The sequence below is a fragment of the Eschrichtius robustus genome, chromosome X, assembly GCF_028021215.1.
Source record: "Eschrichtius robustus isolate mEscRob2 chromosome X, mEscRob2.pri, whole genome shotgun sequence".
NCBI classification, from domain to species: domain Eukaryota; kingdom Metazoa; phylum Chordata; class Mammalia; order Artiodactyla; family Eschrichtiidae; genus Eschrichtius; species Eschrichtius robustus.
In genome coordinates this window covers 28,720,657-28,738,920 of record NC_090845.1, presented here as the reverse complement: position 1 = coordinate 28,738,920, position 18,264 = coordinate 28,720,657, and the positions used below count along the sequence as shown (strand labels likewise).

General features: G+C 39.0%; 1 protein-coding gene across 5 annotated transcripts in view; it reads right to left on the bottom strand.

Moving 5' to 3' along the window:
• GK (glycerol kinase) overlaps positions 1-18,264 on the bottom strand; it is a 61,799-nt gene that overhangs the window by 11,191 nt on the left and 32,344 nt on the right. For 3 of the 5 annotated variants that reach the window (XM_068533019.1, XM_068533022.1, XM_068533021.1), the window contains 5 exons: positions 17,501-17,518; positions 15,768-15,803; positions 15,328-15,395; positions 10,889-10,931; positions 10,331-10,411 (listed from right to left, as the gene is read on the bottom strand). In XM_068533019.1, coding sequence (XP_068389120.1) covers positions 10,331-10,411; positions 10,889-10,931; positions 15,328-15,395; positions 15,768-15,803; positions 17,501-17,518 — 246 coding nt within the window. The remainder of the gene's footprint in view (positions 1-10,330; positions 10,412-10,888; positions 10,932-15,327; positions 15,396-15,767; positions 15,804-17,500; positions 17,519-18,264) is intronic. The other 2 variants (XM_068533020.1, XM_068533023.1) reach the window with 1 other exon arrangement.

Sequence of the window (18,264 nt, the reverse complement as noted above, 5' to 3'; positions counted from 1 at the left end):
CACAGTTCTAGATCTAAATGGAAACACAGATGTTCTATACTCTCAAAAAGACACTGGTCCTACATGGCATCTAACCACGAAATGTGTATATTTCCAATAGTTTTAGGTGAGTAAGCAACGAATTTTAAAAAGCCACTGAGCTAGAAGTCTAGTGGAGTGGTCTTGCAGCTACCAGCTAGTGGAACTTTATATTTTGGGAAATCAAATGCCGATGTACCTCACTTCCACTGAAAAGGGCAGCATGTTACGTGCTCAATTTTTTTTGAGAGGAAGCAATGTGGTTGCAGTAAAAGGAAAATCAAGGTTTTCGTTAAAGGTAACTGGTTGAGGACCAGAGGGCATTATTTTAGATTAAAACAATAGAAAAAAAATACAAAGCTACTGTCAAGGCTCCAAAAGAAAATTATTCTAAATTTGGTCATCAGGAGTACACAGGAGTGTTTTGTTACTGAACAAAGAAGTAGGTTCAATATAAAAAACACTTATCTGAAAGAAGTATATAATTTTGGTATCAGGATATAATACTTGGTATAGCTTTTTAAAAATTAATAAAAATAAGAGAAATCTCCAAATTCACAAAAGATGTAGTCTTCTGAATCCAGAGGCAGGAGATAAAGTGGAAGATGGTATAACGCTTTGAAGATGGGCAGAAAAAAAGAGTACAGGAATGGAAACCTAAAACGATAGATAGAAGGTCTACTTGCTATCAAATAAGTTACTGTCAATTATATCATAAATATAAACATTCAATACTTCAGCTCATCAACTATAAATATGAATCAACCCTTATTCTAAGTCACGATCCACTGGGAAAGCTGCACACAAACCTAATAGTGGCTCTCTAAGAAAAACATAATAGAAATGAGAGGGTAAAAAGAAGAAGTTCTATGATAACTGGACAAGAGAAATAAATTACTCAAAAACTAGACACACAGCCTGGAAAGTGAAAGGCTAAGGAACAGGCTATGCGAAGATTAGATTAAAAATAATCAAGTAGATCTGATATAATGTCATAGCAGGCAAACATACTTTCCCTCAAAAGCTCCTTGACATGAATGCCACTGCCATGAACAGTATCTGTATAAAGCAGATATTTCAGGATGCAGGATGTATATTACAATGCAGTTATGGTTAAAATCAGTAAGTGTGGAGAAAAATTATGTAAAATTAAGATTATCCTTAAATTGCTTAAAATCAACCATTAGGCACAGTAAACATAGTTTTGTGTATGCTACAGTCATATGTAACACTACATATATAACTTATATTGTACTTAACTTCTGTATGATTACAAATGCAAAATCTAACTCTATAGCATTTTTAATTGCAAAGAAAAGAGAACAGGAGCACAGAGTTGAATTGGGGAAGCATTTAGGAAATGTAATCTGTATCATTAATACTTCGATAACCAGTTAGGGAATTAAAATTAAAAGCACTTATTGCTCAGAAAGTACACTTTCCAAGAAAGTACCTTAGAAAAGTCCATAAACAATGTTTATAGGCCCCCATGATCCTCGCCTCCTGCTGTTCATGGCCTTCCATGATCCTTTCCCTTTGAGTGAGGTGGGACTATGACTTGCTTCTAACCAACAGGACATGTCAAAGGTGATGGGACATATGTGATGATATGCATGTGATTACGTTGCATAAGATTATCACACCTGTTTTCTGGACTCTCTCCCTCCCTTGCTGGCGTTAAGTCCTCACATGGGAAGGAACTTCAGGCGGCCTCTAGGAGCTGAGGGCAGCCTCTGGCTGACTCCTAGCAAGAAAGTGAAACCCCCAGTCCTACAATCACAAGGAACTAAATCTGGCCAATAATCTGCATGAACCTAGAAGCAGATGGAGCCTCAGATGAGACTGTAGCCTCAGCCTACACCTTGACTGCAGCCTGGTGAGACCCTGAGCAGAGGATCCAGCTAAGCTTTGCCTGGACTCCTGACCCGTGGAAACTATAAGATAATAAATGGGTATGGTTTTAAGCCGCTTACATCAGTGGTAATATTGTTATGCAGCAACAGTTAACTAATATATGAGACTTATACCTGAAATGGAAAAACCGGCTGAAGAGGGATGAAAAACTCCAAAAACAAAAACTTAACAATATAATCACAAATCATACCAAAGAGAGGAGAAAAAGGACATTCAAAGAAAACAATGGGGGGATATAAGGAATCCTCTTTGAAGCTCATGTTTAAACAGACAAAAATGGCATAACATAGGATTTGGTATATAAACAATATTTATTAAGTGTCTGCTATATGCCAGCCTCTGGGATAGGGTGGTGAACAAGACAGATAAATATTCTGACCTCAGGGAACTTATATCCTAGTGACAGAATACAGAACATGGAAGTCTCAAATCCAAAGTAAGCTCAAGTTCATAATCAGATTAAAGGCCCCCAAAAGAATTTTGTTTTGTGAAATAACATTAAGAAAAAGAAGATGAACAAGGAAGGGAAAAGCACAGCTTAGGGAAGATAGTGCACAGATGGCAGAGGGAAGGCAGAACTACTCATTCTATTTTGGTAATTCTTGCTCTATTTTGCTTCAGTATCTTCCACCACTAAGAAAATTTTCCAACTATTAAGAGTGGGACAAATTTTAGCAGTTTAATACGAGTTTAAAGTCTCAAAACAACTGAAGCATCATGTGTCCCAATTCCTTTTTACTAATAATGAAATAAGGACCCAGAGATGTTAATATTCTTGGTGATAAAAAAGAGGTAAACATCCCTATCAACAGAGATGGATGAGTCTGCACTTTAAAAATCACCTGTCCTGGGTTTCCCTGGTGGCGCAGTGGTTAAGAATCCGCCTGCCAATGCAGGGGACACGGGTTCGAACCCTGGTCCGGGAAGATCCCACATGCCTGCCGTGGAGCAACTAAGCCCGTGAGCCACAACTACTGAGCCTGCGCTCTAGAGCCCGCGAGCCACAACTACTGAAGCCTGCGTGCCTAGAGCCCGTGCTCCGCAACGAGAGAAGCCACTGTAGTGAGAAGCCCGCGCACCGCAATGAAGAGTAGCCCCCGCTTGTGGCAACTAGAGAAAGCCCGCGCGCAGCAACAAAGACCCAATGCAGCCATAAATATAAACAAACAAACAAACTACATTGTTAAAAAAAAAAAATCACCTCTGTCCCTAACAGAGGATAACAGGCAAAACGTAAAAAGAAAAAACCAAAACAACACATGCTAACTCAAATAAGAGACTAGCATCGACGTGGACAGAAACAGAAATGCATGGCTAAGCAGGATTTGAGGCCACAGGCATGATGGATTCCAATTCATTTTTCTGTATGTGTCAGGGAGCAGGAGTGGTGGCCAGAGCTGACTCCTGCAGAGGAAAGGGATTCGAAGTGCTTTGTGTAAGATCAGGAATAGTGTCAGTGCTTGAAGCCAGGGGCTAGGTAGTGCTTTCCTGCTTGTGTAGCGGTACTGGAAGACAAGCAATTGTCTACGTGCTGACTAAGGCTATTGGCTTAATGGAAAATGAGGCTGGAAGGGAAAATTTCAAAATACATGAAGAAATCTATTATTAAAACATCAGCCATGGTGTTGGGAAAATAGAACAGCTACATGCAAGAGAATCAAACTGGACTACTTTCTCACACCATATATAAAAATAAACTCCAAATAGATTAAAAACTTAAACGCAAGACCTGGAACCATAAAACTCGCAGAAGAAAACACAGACAGTATGCTCTCTGACCTCGGGTCTTAGCAATATTTTTTTGGATCTGTCTCCTCAGGCAAGGGAAACAAAAGCGAAAATAAACTAAAAAGCTTTTGCACAGTGAAGGAAGGTATTGACAAAACGAAAAGGCAGCCCACTGAATGGGAGAAGATATTTGCAAATGATATATCTCATAAGGGGTTAATATACAAAATATACAAAGAACTCAACATCAAAAACAAACAAACAATTTGATTAAAAAATTGACAGAGGACCTGAGTAGATATTTTTCCAAAGAAGACATATAGATAGTCAATTAACACATGAAAAGGTGCTCAACATCATTAATCAACAGGGAAATGCAAATCAAAACCACAATGAGATCTCTTCATACCTGTCATAATGGCTATTATCAAAAATACTACAAACAACAAGTTTTGGCGAGGATGTGGAGAAAAGGGAACTCTTGGACGCTGTTAGTGGGAATGTAAGTTGGTGCAGCCACTGTGGAGAACAGTGTGGAGGTTCCTCAGAAAATCAAAAACAGAGCTACCACACGATACAGCAAATCCACTTCTGGGTATTTTTCCAAAGAAAACAAAAACACTAGTTAGAAAAGATATATGCACCCCTACGTTCATTGCAGCACTATTTACAATAGCCAAGATATGAAAGCAACCTAAGCATCTATTAATAGATGGATAAAATGGATAGCTTTATAATATATATAAAATGGAATATTATGACATCTTGCCATTTGTGAAAATATGGATGGATTTGGAGGGTATTGTGCTAAGTGAAATAAATCAGAGAAAGAAAATATAGCATGTGTTCACTTACATGTGGAATCTAAAAAATAAAACAAACGAATAAACATAATAAAACAGACTCATAGAAACAGAGAACAAAATGCTGGTTGCCAGGGGGTAAGGGGGTAGCAGAATGAGTGAAATAGATGAGGGAGATTAAGAGGTACAAACTTCCAGTTATAAGATAAACAAGGCATGGGGATGTAATATACAGCATTGGGAATAGAGTCAATAATATTGTAATAACTTTGTATGGTGACAGGTGCTAACTAGACTTACTGTGGTGATCATTTTGTAATGTACAAAAATACTGAATCACTATGTTACACACCTAAAACTAATGTAATATTGTAAGTCAATTATACTTCTATTAAAAATTGATTAAATTAAAAAAATATATATACTTTGTATATATACTATATAAATTAGACATTACAGCATATCATATGCTAGCTTGCAAGCATCACTTCTAATGAAAATGTATGGAAGGGGAAAAAATGACATCAGTCAACAAAACGTAACATCTGGAATAGAATTCATTCCAATCCAGTGGTTAGGACTCTGCGCTTGTACCGCAGGGGGCACAGGTTCAATCCCTGGTCGGGGAACTAAGACACTGCTTGTCCGCAGCACCGCCAAAAAGAGAAAACAACAACAACAATACAAAACAGTAACAACAAAAAAACACAAAGAGGTAGATTAAGGTATGATTTCCATGGAAAAAAACCCCATGAATTACAAATCAAAAGAAAAGAGAAATAAAACAAAATCAGGTGGACATGAAAAATAACCAGTTAAAGATTCTAGACATGAAATTACTGAGTGAGATTAAAAAATGTAATAGATGAGATAAACTGTAGAATAGACAGAGAAAATAGGCAAAGTCGTGTTCCCACATACTGCTGGTGGTATTTACACATGGTAATGAAAAAGAATGAAACAATAGCTATATCTAACAACACAGATGACTCTCCCAAATAAAATGTTGAGTGAAAGAGGCCAGATCAAAGATTGCATACTGTATTACTCAGTCTCTCTCTTATATTTTTAATATATAAAGTATTAAAAACACGCAAAACTAACTTCCGTGTTTAGGGTTGCACATTTAAGAGTTAGAATTGTAAAGAAAAGTAAGAAAGGGATCATAATAAAAGTCAGGGCAGGGTTAACTTAGGGGAAAGGGAAGAGGATGTGATTGGGAGGGGCACATAGAAGGTTCCTGGTAGTTTTCTGTTTCCTGACCTGGGTGAGGTTACATGGGTCTTCTTCTTATAATAATTTGTTAAGCTGTACATTGATGTTTTATGCATTTTTTCTATACATGTGTTACATTTCACAATTAAAACATTTTTGTTTTGTTTGTTTTAAAGAGAGAATTTGGAAATGTAAGGTAGATACTGAGAAACTCACCAGGGATGCAGCACAGAGAAACAAAGAGATTAAAAATATATAAAAGGGCAGTTAAGAGACATGGAGGGTGGGTTGGAAGGTTCCAATATCCGTATAATAGCAATTCCAGAAGAGGATGGAGGTAATGGTAGAGAAGCAATATTTGAAGAGATAATTGCTGAGAATGTTCCAGAACTGAAGACAGACTTGTATCCAAGTACCTAACAGAATAAGTAAAAATAAATCCAAACTCAGGCACATCATAGTAAAACTATGGAACATCAATGATAAGGATATAACATTTAAAACTTCCAGATTATCTATCTACAAAGGAACCACTTTTAAATCAGAGCAGCGAAGGTCTCATCAGCATCAAAAAATGGCCAGAAGGGATGCAGATAAAACAACTGAGTTTTATATCCACCCCAGAGAGAGAGCAAAATAAAGACAAACCTAAAAAAGAATAGGCTCACCGCCCCAGACTCTATGAACTATGAAAGGCTATCCCTCAGCAAGAAAAAACTGGGGGTGGGGGGGACGATATAAAAGGTCTGGGACCAAAGAAACGATACTGGACACAGAAATTGACAAAATATGTCAATTGATATGATTTATGATTGACTGAAAAGAAAACAGTATGAATTATTGAATATTTAAGAAAAAGGGGAAATGAAAAATTTAAACTCAATAACCTGATTACGGATGGAGGTTGCAGGGGTAAAGCATTCAAGGTCCTCATCATGGTTGGGTGGTTATTAAAAATACTAAACAATTATAAGCACTCTTAGAAAAATATATAGTTATTATTTTGAAGGTACTACCAAAAAACCCCAAAACAACAACAAAAAATGAGAAATGCGTTATGTTGCTTCCAAATCAGCAGAGGGAGAATGAAAGAAGACTAAAAACTAAGAGGGGTAGTTATAGTTTGTTTTCAAAAAGGGTAGAAAGTTACTTTTTGAACACCTCAGATTGCCAAGCCTAACAACAATCTGTCAAATGAAAGAAATGGGTATTAAATATCCGCTCTGTAAGCACTTTACCCAAAAAGGAAGCAGTGTGACCAGGTGGAATTTGCGTGAATTCACTGAGAATAAGTTTTTCCCACCTAGCTTTATTCTCTGCACTCTTTTTTGATTTTCTTAATTTTACAAAATGTTTGTTAACTGAAAAGAATTCGGAAAAGAAAAAAGATTCTATCTATTGCTGTTAACATACTAGTGTGTGTGTGTTGTGGCCAAGTTGCTAGGTTAGTAGAAGGGTGTGACATATGGGAGATGCAGTGAAAAGAACACTGGACTTGGTAGACTGGAGCCCTGAATACTCAGATTTACAAGGAAGGAGATGGCACAGTGGAGCGGCCTAGGCATCTAGACTTTGATGCCCAATAACCGGGATTTGCGTCGAGGATTGGCTACTTACTAGCTGTCAAGCTACCTTGGCCAAATGACTCCAATTTCACTTGTCTTCTTCATGTATAAAACAAGGGGATAGCAGGGTGCAGCAAAGCCTGTTGTCATCTAATCTACTGCCCCTCTCTGCTTTAAAATTCTATGAAACTAAAAAACAAAATTACATGAATCAAAACGAAATCATAAAGCTTATGTGTTAAGTCTCCAGATGAGACAAAACTGGAAGAGGAACAGTGTGAAGAGTGAAAAAGCATTCAGACTGTGTCAGAACAGGCTGAAATTACTATCCTGAAATTTAACAGGAAGAAACAAATACCTCAATTTAGATTAACAAAAGATCATCTGTGCAAATACAAAATGGCATCGACTTGACTTGATAATAATTCATTTGAAAAAGAGCTAGATATTTTAATACATGCTCCTGGAGCCAGTGATATGATGGGGTTATTAGACTAAATTAATGAACACTCAGGCTAGAGTAGCAGAAACAGTGTTTATGGTCACGGAGGCACAAATCCCACAGTGGGGAATACCTCATTTTATTGTGCTTCACAGGTACTGTGTTTTTTACAAATTGAAGGTTTGTGGTAACCCTGCACAGAGCAAGTCTATTGGTGCCGTTTTTCTAACAGCAACTGGTCACTTTGTGTTTCTGTGGCACATTTTGGTAATTCTCACATTTTTTCAAACTTTTATTATTACAGTTGTTTAAGGTGATCTGTGATCAGTGATTTTTGGTGTTGCTATTGTAATTGTTTTGGGGTGCCATAAACTGTGCCTATATAAGACAGCGAACTTAATGATAAATGTGTATGTTCTGACTGCTCCACCAAGTGGCCGTTCCCCATCTCTCTCCCTCTCCTCAGGCCTCCCTATTCCCTGAGACAGAACAATAATGAAATTAGGCCAGGCTTCCCTGGTGGTGCAGTGGTTGAGAGTCCGCCTGCCAATGCAGGGGACGCGGGTTCGAGCCCTGGCCTGGGAGGATCCCACATGCCGCAGAGCAACTGGGCCCGTGAGCCACAACTACTGAGCCTGTGCGTCTGGAGCCCGTGCTCCGCAGCAAGAGAGGCCGCGATAGTTAGAGGCCCGCGCACCGCGATGAAGAGTGGCCCCCGCTCGCCGCAACTAGAGAAAGCCCTGGCACAGAAGCGAAGACCCAACACAGCCAAAAATAAATAAATTAATTAATTAATAAAAAAAAAATTAGGCCAATTAATAACCCTGCACTGGCCTCTAAGTGTTCAAGTGAAAGGAAGAATCACATGTCTCTCACTTTAAATCAAAAGCTAGATAGAAATAATTGAACTTAGTGAGGAAGGAATGTCTAAAGCTGAGATAGGCTGAAAGCTAGGCCTCTTGCCCCAAATGGTTAGCCAAGTTGTGAATGCAAAGGAAAAGCTCCTGAAGTAAATTAAAAGTGCTACTCCAGTGAACACACAAATGATAAAGAAGTGAAACAGCCTTGTTGCTGATATGGAGGAAGTTTGAGTGGTCTGGATAGAAGATCAAACCAGCTACAACATTCCCTTAAGCCAAAGCCTAATCCAGAGCAAGGCCCTAACTCTCTTTAATTCTATGAAGGCTGAGAGACATTAGGAAGCTTCAGAAAAAATGTTTGGAACTAGCAGAGGTTGGGTCATGAAGTTTAAGGAAAGAAACTGTCTCTGTAACATAAAAGTACAAGGTAAAGCAGCAAGTGCTGATGTAGAGGCCACAGGAAGTAATTCAGAAGATCTAGCTAAGACCATTAATGAAGGTGGCCACACTAAACAACAGATTTTCAATGTAGATGAAACAGCCTTATACTGGAAGAAGATATATCTGAAACTTTCATAGCTAGAGAAGGTAAGTCAATGCCTGGCTTCAAAGCTTCAGAGGACAGGCTGACTCTCTTGTTAGGGGCTAACGCAACTGGTGACTTTCAGTTGAAGCCAATGCTCATTTACCATTCTGAAAATCCTAAGAATTATGCTAAATCTACTTTGCCTGTGCTCTATAAATGGAACAAGAAAGCCTGGATGACAGCACATCTGTTCACAACATGATTTATTGAATATTTAAAACTCCCTGTGGAGACCTAATGCTCAGAAGAGGATTCCCTCCAAAATATGACCACTCATTGACAATGCACCTGGTCACACAAGAGCTCTGATGGAGACATACAATGAGACTCGTGTTGTTTTCCTGCCTGCTAATGCAACATACATTCTGTAGCCCATAGATCAAGGAGTAATTTTGAATTTCAAGTCTTATTGTTCAAGAAATACATCTTGTATGGCTAGAGCTGCCATAGACAGTGATTCCTTTGATGGATCTATTCTGGGCAAAGTATACTGAAAACCTACTAGAAAGGATTCACCATTCTAGATGCCATTAAGAACATTTGTGATTCATGGGAAGAGGTCAAAATTACAACATTAACAGGAGTTTAGAAGAAGTTCATTCCAACCCTCATGGATGACTTTGAGAGGTTCAACACTATTTCTAGGAAGTAACTAGAAATAGCAAGAGAACTAGAATTGGAAGTGGAGCCTAAAGATGTGACTGGGGACTCCCCTGGTGGCGCAGTGGTTGAGAATTCACCTGCCAGTGCAGGGGACACGGGTTTGATCCCTGGTCCGGGAAGATCCCACATGCCAGGGAGCAACTAAGCCCGTGCGCCACAACTACTGAGCCCATGTGCCACAACTACTGAGCCCGTGCGCCACAACTACTGAGCCCGTGTGCCACAACTACTGAAGCCCGCGCGCCTAGAGCCCATGCTCCGCAACAAGAGAAGCTACTGCAATGAGAAGCCCGCACACCACAACAAAGAGTAGCCCCCGCTCACTGCAACCAGAGAAAGCCTGCGTGCAGCAAAGAAGACCTGATGCAGCCAAAAATAAATAAATAAATAATAAAAATAAAGATGTGGCTGAATTGTTGCAATGTCATTATAAAATTGTAACAGATGAGTTGCTTCTCATTCTTACAGACAACACTGTGGTTTTCATTAGCTTTGAATGTTTGTCACATTATCTATACTGAATGAAATGTACTTACTTCTAACGCATAATACACTGGTTTGTCTCTGCCGAGTTTGTAAGCCACTGTGGTCAGAAGGCCATGTTCAGAAAATACACACTATAGGAAAGAGAAAAAGATTTCATTAGTCAGGAAAACAAAAAGATAGCATTAGAATATTTTTAAAGCAAAAATGATCTAGTTACAACATAATTCAATAAATATAACAATTTAGAAAATAGATCTTAAAAGTCAAAATTACCAGTATTAAGAACAGTACACTTAAACAGTACAAAAGTTTATCCCTCGTTCCAAATTAGATTTGCATTAAGAATCTGACAAGGTCCTAGTGTAGATATCCCACTAACACAATTAAAAACACACATATAAAATTCAAAGAACCTAAAATGGTTCTTACAAGAACCATTCAAATGTAGTGATTTTCATCATTTTTTACTGAGCTCTAAATTAAACCCTGATAAAAATTAAATAAAAGCTCCTGACTCAAAAGTAACTTAATAGCAAATTATGCTCAAGTATTATTTATATGAAGTTAAAGAAGACTTTCACTAATCTTTTAATTTGAAAAAAACCAACCTTACGGCCTGTATTACATAGTAAGAAACAGCCTGTTCCATACCTATAGTTGGGGGAAGAATGAACAGTAGGACAATTTTATTAAAAGTAAACGATGAAACATTAATAATACAAAACTAACATTTAACTTAGAACAATAAAAGTAATTTATATTAAAGTTTTAGAAAAGTTCTAAAAGCTAACAAACATCACAGACTCCTTGGAATAATGTTTTAAAGAGCAGTCTAGAAGAAAATGTACTTAGTGCAATCCTAATGGAAAAATGCAAGTATAGTATTTGGCACTTAGTCATAGCCCAGGGCCGTGTTTATAAAATAGCACTGAGTTACAATAAATCCTAAATTCTGTCACACTTACATTGCTACTAATCCCCATGGAGTGAAGCATCATGTCTAACAGGCATTCAGCAATGGGGCGGGCCAGCCTAGCTCCATCATTAGCACAGTCATAAACTTCTGGCATGGAGAGGGGGTAGGTCCAGGGTATAGGAAAGTGTAGGTGGACTTTGGGAAAAGGAGGGGCCCAGAGGGAAAAGCTATTGCTGGTCTACTTTCCCCATTCTCTGCGCAGGACAGGGCGTTCTACCAACACTGGTGGGAGAGTCATAGCCAGCACGTAACACAGCTGCCGTGGAAGAACTGAATTTATTTTGTGACAGCCTTATCAGCAAAAGCTTCGGACTCTGCAACAAATCTGGCGCTTGGACATGAGTGAGTGATTTTGACTTGTGCCAGGCAGATAAGCAGCCCAAACTGATATCAGTAAGGGTCACATGGCAACGGTTTTCAAATGAGTTGGCTGTGACTATCATCCTTGGCTCTCCACAGCTATCCTGCCCTGTTTGGGATTCCCTCCCCACGGGCCTTGCTGCTGTGCTCTGCGACATTCATTAGGGTAGCTGGGAGGAGGGGGAGCGCTCAGCCTAGGGGTGGGCAGCGGGATCTCAGCAGATGCTGCTACCGGTCAGTGCTAAGCCAACAGACCCCCTCAGCTGTGTTTGTCCTGTGGAGCAAACAGAAAGCCGGGGCAATTTTTTCTGATAAACATTTTTCCAGGCACCACTGTTGTGAATAAGAATTAGCCCAAGACCGTCTATCTCTTCTGCTTGATTGTCGGCCTGCATGGGATTCATGAATATCTAAGTTTTCAAAGACACCAGTCAAATAACACTAGGTATGGGTAATAATATATTTACGAATTCAAACACATAAATCGCTACGCCTTTTTCCTTCTGTGACGCTGAAAAAGCTACATATTTTTAAGTCAATCTCCTTTAATAAATATTCGTAAAAATGGAAGTTAATTTTCTGTTCCACACTATTTAAAGGAGAAATCTGTACTGATTTAGTCCCCATATAAACACTCTGTATACTGAATGGTAGTGTACAAGTCTTAAAGTATGAAATTGATGCAGAGGCTCAAGGTACTCAATAAAAGTGAATTCTTAAGTTTGTATATACTTGATAAGTAATTAATGAGCATTATCAACATATGAAGAGACCTCCTTGCTACATTTAGGCCACAGCTTTCAAAACAGTGTACAGGCAATTATTTTCCTCTTAAATTTTATTATTTTTTTCTTCCCAGTCATCAAACATATATGGGGTTTTCAGCATTTACATGGTCTACCAATCCTTCCTCAAACATCCCAGAAAGACGTCTGACTTTTCTAAGCTCTGGAAAGGTAAAGGTTGTTTGCTATTCTCCACGGAGAAGTGGGCCAAACAAAGATGGCACACAGGGGGAGCGTGAGTGGCCCTGGCCGAAGCTGTGAAAGAGGCAGAAGGACTCCTCTATGACACTTAGGGCCTCTGGGGGGAGGAGGCACTTAAAACACAAACTTAACTTAAAAACACAAACAAAATTCCCCAAACTTGGCATGATCCTGTTAACCTCACAAACTACGTACTTCACTTCCCGTTCCTGAATAGTTGCCTTTTTGCAAAGCACATTCTGTCTTGCTGTCTCTATTCTCTACCTACCCGCATCTCTTTTGGCCACTTGCAACCTGGCTTCCATCTTGAGCATTCTACTAAAACTTCATTCTTGGAGGTCACCACTGAAGACCTGATTTCTATGTACAATGGCCTGTTCTCATTCTCAACCTCCATGACTTATTTGTACTATTTTGCACTGCTGACCAAGCCCCTCTCTTAAACAGCTCTACACTGGATCTCCACTTTAATGACTGACTACATTCTATCTGTCTGAATTCTACATCCCTTCATCTCTTCCTTCTTCTAAATATCTCTTCTACCTATATACTTTTTCTTGGTAATTTTATCTATTCTTATTGCTTCAAAAATCACCTCTAAATATGGGCCATTCCAAATCCCTTACTTTTATGCTGAATTCATTCCCCATTACCGTATGTGTGTAATGTACAGTCTACCAGTACTGCCAACGTGTCCCAAACAGAAATTCTTCTACTTGGACCCATTCCCTACTTTGGCTGAATCTAACCACTGGGCCCAGGGGACTAGACTCCATACCCGCTTCCTGTCTCTTGTCCCTCTGTAGCGCCATGGACATCCACCCACGCCTCCCTCAGCCCTCATCCTTCTTAGTCCTTGTCCTTGTTACTGAGATACCACGGTGGCCTCCTCCGTGTCCTCTTTGCCTCTAGTCTCTCCCCACTTTAACCCAGGACTGCCATATCATTAATGAACAGCTCCAGTCATCTCTGAACACCAGCCCACAAACCTTCAGAAGTGTCCCACTGCCTTCAAGAAAAAAATCCTCTGTCTCAAGTTTAGGGTTTCACACCGCCACCCTAGCCTTATTTTCCCACAACCACTTCCCTACCCAAATGTTCTCCACATTCTCTAAATAAAGTCTTCCATTTCCCTGTTTGCATCTTGGTTCAGTGTTCCATGCATTCACCAATATTGCTCAGTCTTCAAAACATCTCATTACTAACAATCTTTTGTGATTTTTTCTCCCCTCCCTTTGAAACCCAACAGCAGTACTTCCAAGTTTTTTACTTTCCAAGTTTTTTACTTCCAAGTTCTGATTTATAATATGATGAACTGTATATTTGTGTCCTTTCCCCTCAGGGAGAGAAACATGAGCCCAAAGATCTTACAATTTGCTATTATTCCCCTCTGCCAACCTGCAATGGCTGCAGAGGTACTCAGCAAGCCCCCCCTAACTTAAATTCATCACTTCGGGACTTGGCTGATAATGCTTAAGGGGGAGGGGAGTATAAACAGAGGGAAAATCTGGCAACTTTATTGGGTGCCTCCCATGTGCTCTGTAGTGTTAGGTACTTGACAAAGAGAGATAGCATCTGATTTACTAGCATTAGGGTGTCTGGCAGAGGACGAAAGAAGGGGGCGGAGGGGACAGCTTACTTTTCTATCATTTCTATCGTTTCTCTGACCCCTGACTCAGCTACCTGGGACCCAGAATTCAAAGAATATGTTTCCAGAGGCACGCTGACTCAAACACTCCTTGATGGTAACCTCAGGATACCATGACCTGCAAAGAATTTTCCCATCTTCCCTCCCAAAAAAACTCTCACACAAATAATGTCACACTTTTGCATGAGGACTTCTGACCCGACCAGAGTACAAGAACACTGAATCTAAAGCGTAAAGACATTCTATTATTGACAAAAGAAGAACGTAACCACTGAAGTAAACATTAATGAGAGAATTAGAAAATCCTCAAGAGAAAAACACTTAAACGTAGATAGTCTCCTGCCAGGTCTATGGAACGCTTCCACACGGAGGACAGTACAGTACAGAGGTAAAGCACCCCGGCTAAACTGAATCAGCTGGATCTGGGTGCAAAGACTGCTGCGCTCACTTACTAGCTTAACCTCTCTGAGAATCTTTCTCATCTTAAAGTGGGAGTAATCTTATCATTCTTAAATATGGGGCTTGTCACGGACTGCATGTATGAGTAGTAAGAAGATGAGATTAGGAGAAAAATGCACCAAATCTCTGCTTCCGTCATTCCTTCTGCTTCTTGTCGAAGGAGAAACTCCAGATGATGGGGAGAAAGCACAGTGCCAGGGAAATAACATTGAAAATCCCACAAAAATATGACTTTATAATTAGTGAGAAAGTCTAGGGCAGGAACACCATGTTGAAAATTGGAAGTGGAAGCTAGGAGTCTTAACCGCTGGACCGCCAGGGAAGTCCGGAGGCAAGAATACTTTAAACCAACATTTAGTTTCTGGATGGAAAAGGTACTGAATTTTATAAATTAAGGTGTTCACAAGCCTCATCAGTTTGTTTACATATGGCATAGTGAATTCTATGCGAAGGAGATGAAGAAAAACAAATGGCGAAAAGTATATATATCTGTACTGGAACTCTTAAGCTATTAATTTTCAGCCTGGATGAACTTCAAAAGCATTTCCTCATTCAAAACACCAAAGGGAAAAGCAAACAAAACACCACTGGTTTTCAGGTCTGTTTCTTAAAACTCACGTGTTTTTGGCTTGTCCATCCTGGAAGCACATTTGTCCCACCAGTGCGGCAGATTGGTCCCCCAAACACTGAAAGTAGACATGACAATAAAGAACACTGACTAAGACGATATTGTTCATTTACTTTCTAGGAGAGCCATAAGATTTATTTTCCCCTCTTTATTTATGAAGGAATGAATTGTCTTATGTTCTCTGCATTGCCTCCATTTGGCCATTTTCCCATGTGTTAACACTCCAAACAGGTACAGGAAAGGAGAGTTAGAATTAATTTATTCAAAAAAATATCTCAATAGCCTACACTGTGTCACAGTGAAACAAGAATTAGCCAATTCTGCTGCTCTTACTCATTTTCCATAGTTAAGGAAGGAGGAAGATTGATTAAGGAAAGCCATAACATGGGAGGGGGCGGGTAGCAGGGAGATGTTTGGTGATGAAACTTACCCCAGATATTGGTACACCTTCCAAGGCCCCAGCTTTCTAATAAAATTTTAAAAAAGGATTATGAATAATCACAAATTTGGCTCTACTAACATAACTGCAACAGGAATGAACACGAATAGCAACATGCCAGAGCATGTGGGCAGACAAGACAAAGCAAGTGTTTCAACTACATGAGTGGTTCAGAGAGAGAGATACTAGAAATATTCCTAGAATGACAAGAAGAGACACGGACGTGAAACACTGGACTGAGAGTCAGGAGACGCGGGTTCTACTCCTGGTTAGTTAGTTAGTCACTCAGCAGGCCACTGAAACTTCTCTATGCCTCAATTTATTTATCTACAAAATGGGCCTGGGCTTATACGCATGCCAAAGGCCATTAGCTCTTTGCTATTATTGTTGTTACTAAGAAAAGACTAACACATCCTTTAAAATGAACATATAAATAGCTATTAAACCAGCATGGAACATGTTTGCTTTGGAAGGCTGTATTTTACCAACTGTTCTTCCTACCCAAACTGCTCTGAAGATAAGTAAGAAACAAGAGAGGGTTCAGGTATTGGGTATTATTTGTTCATAGCCAACATCGTTCTTCAAGTTTTGATAAGCAAGAGTTAATTTATGCCATGAATAGTGGTTTTGACTTTGATCAAGTATGGCCAGCATTCTAGGGAAAAAAATGAGATTTAAGTGACTGTCTGTGGACTTTACCAAACTTAATTGTGAAAAAAAACCCACAAACAACTTACACTAATACAAAGCAATTTGTACTGATATTAAGGAATTAGGGGAAAGGAATATGATCCCTGAAGTACCTGTGATGTATTAGGAAGAGCACCAAACTAAAGCTTTTGTCCTACCCCTCAGTCTGCCATTTGTAAGCCCATCTCCTGGCCTCTGGGAGCTCCTGGTTCCCTATCTGTGACAGTGAGGGTAAGAACAGAAGCCACCTCACATGGCTATGATAAGGAAATAATAGCATGTGTGTGGAAACCCTTTACAAAATAAAAAATCCCCTCTAGCTAGTGGATAACATTTTATTTCTTTCATGCTTCTGGGTTAATCCAAGACCTGTCTTTTATTTACTGTATATATTCTTAGAAAATCTGAACCTGGATAATAAGTGAAGGGCTGAAAGTGAATCAGGAAACCTATAGACTAGATATCTTAATGTATTTAAATACTAAAAGAAGTCTTTGCTTATACTATTGAAGTTATTATCAAACTACCAGCAGAATCTACTATGTGCAGTCAGGCACAGAAAGCGCTCTTTTTTCTTCACAGGGAGGGGGGGTCTCTGGAGGATTCCTGGGAATATCCTCTGGTGAAGCATGCAGAAAAAGTGACAGTGCATTTCCAACTAACTGGTCTGAAAGGTTGGGCAAGATATCATTTAAGATAGATGTTTAGGACATCTAAAAACTACACCTAATTTCCCTATTGTGCTAAAGCCCAAAGCACATCACAACTGTACTTTGTAATAGGGAACATCAGAATTTCTCATTCCAGAAAACTACCTTAGTCTTCCTCAGCCTTATGGAAGACTTAAAAATAAATAAGATTACATTTTAAAAATACCTAAAGCTTGACTAGAGCTTATAATAATTTGGAGGGTCATGGAAGGTTCTAGATTAATCTGCTTAGTAAATGGACTTCTGCTTATCTAAAACTAAATGGAAATGCACTGTATCTTTTCCAAATGAATGGGTAGCATAATTGGTGGGCAACCTACTCACCAGACTATGAGAGATTTTCTATAGTCAGCAAGGGGAGAGAGGGGGACAGAAGCATAATATTTTAAATGCAAGAGAAAACTAGGCCAGTTAAATGTTTTTTTAACCATCCTCTGAAACTGTTTCTCAAGAATAGTTTTTTTTTTCCTCTGACCCAAGTCAATTTATAGGTAGCTATGAAATTATCAAAGCACTTTTAAATCGTAGATAAGCAACGACTATGCTTCCCTTAAAAAATTCCATTTTGCCTTAAAGGGCTTTATTATAAATGAAACATTTAAGAATTCTTGCTTAAGGTTTATCCAGAACACTTAGTGTTCTACTCTATTATTATTATTATTAAGTCTATAAGTAGAGTTTCTAATGTTTTTCATGAAATGTCAAAACATTATTTTTTGGCAATTAATCTAAGACTTTTCTTAATCTTTACCATAAATTCTAGTTTTTTGAGCTTAAACACCAGTTCAAATGCTCCTAGAGGTTTTCATCCCTGATGTGCAATCAGAGATACTCAGTGATGCTAACTGTACTTTTTGCTTAGACTACTTTTTCTGTGGGTTTCAATGAAAGCAATAGTAAAAATGTCCATGATGAAAACCAGTTTAATCAGCAATCACAAATCAGAACAGACTCTTTGCTTTCAGTTTCTTTGCTAAAGTTTTGCTCAGGCTGACAAAGAATCTAATATGCGACATGGTTTGGCCACTAAAGGAGATTCAACAGGAAAAAGAACACCACTAAAATGTGAAGAGACCTTCCCATAAATT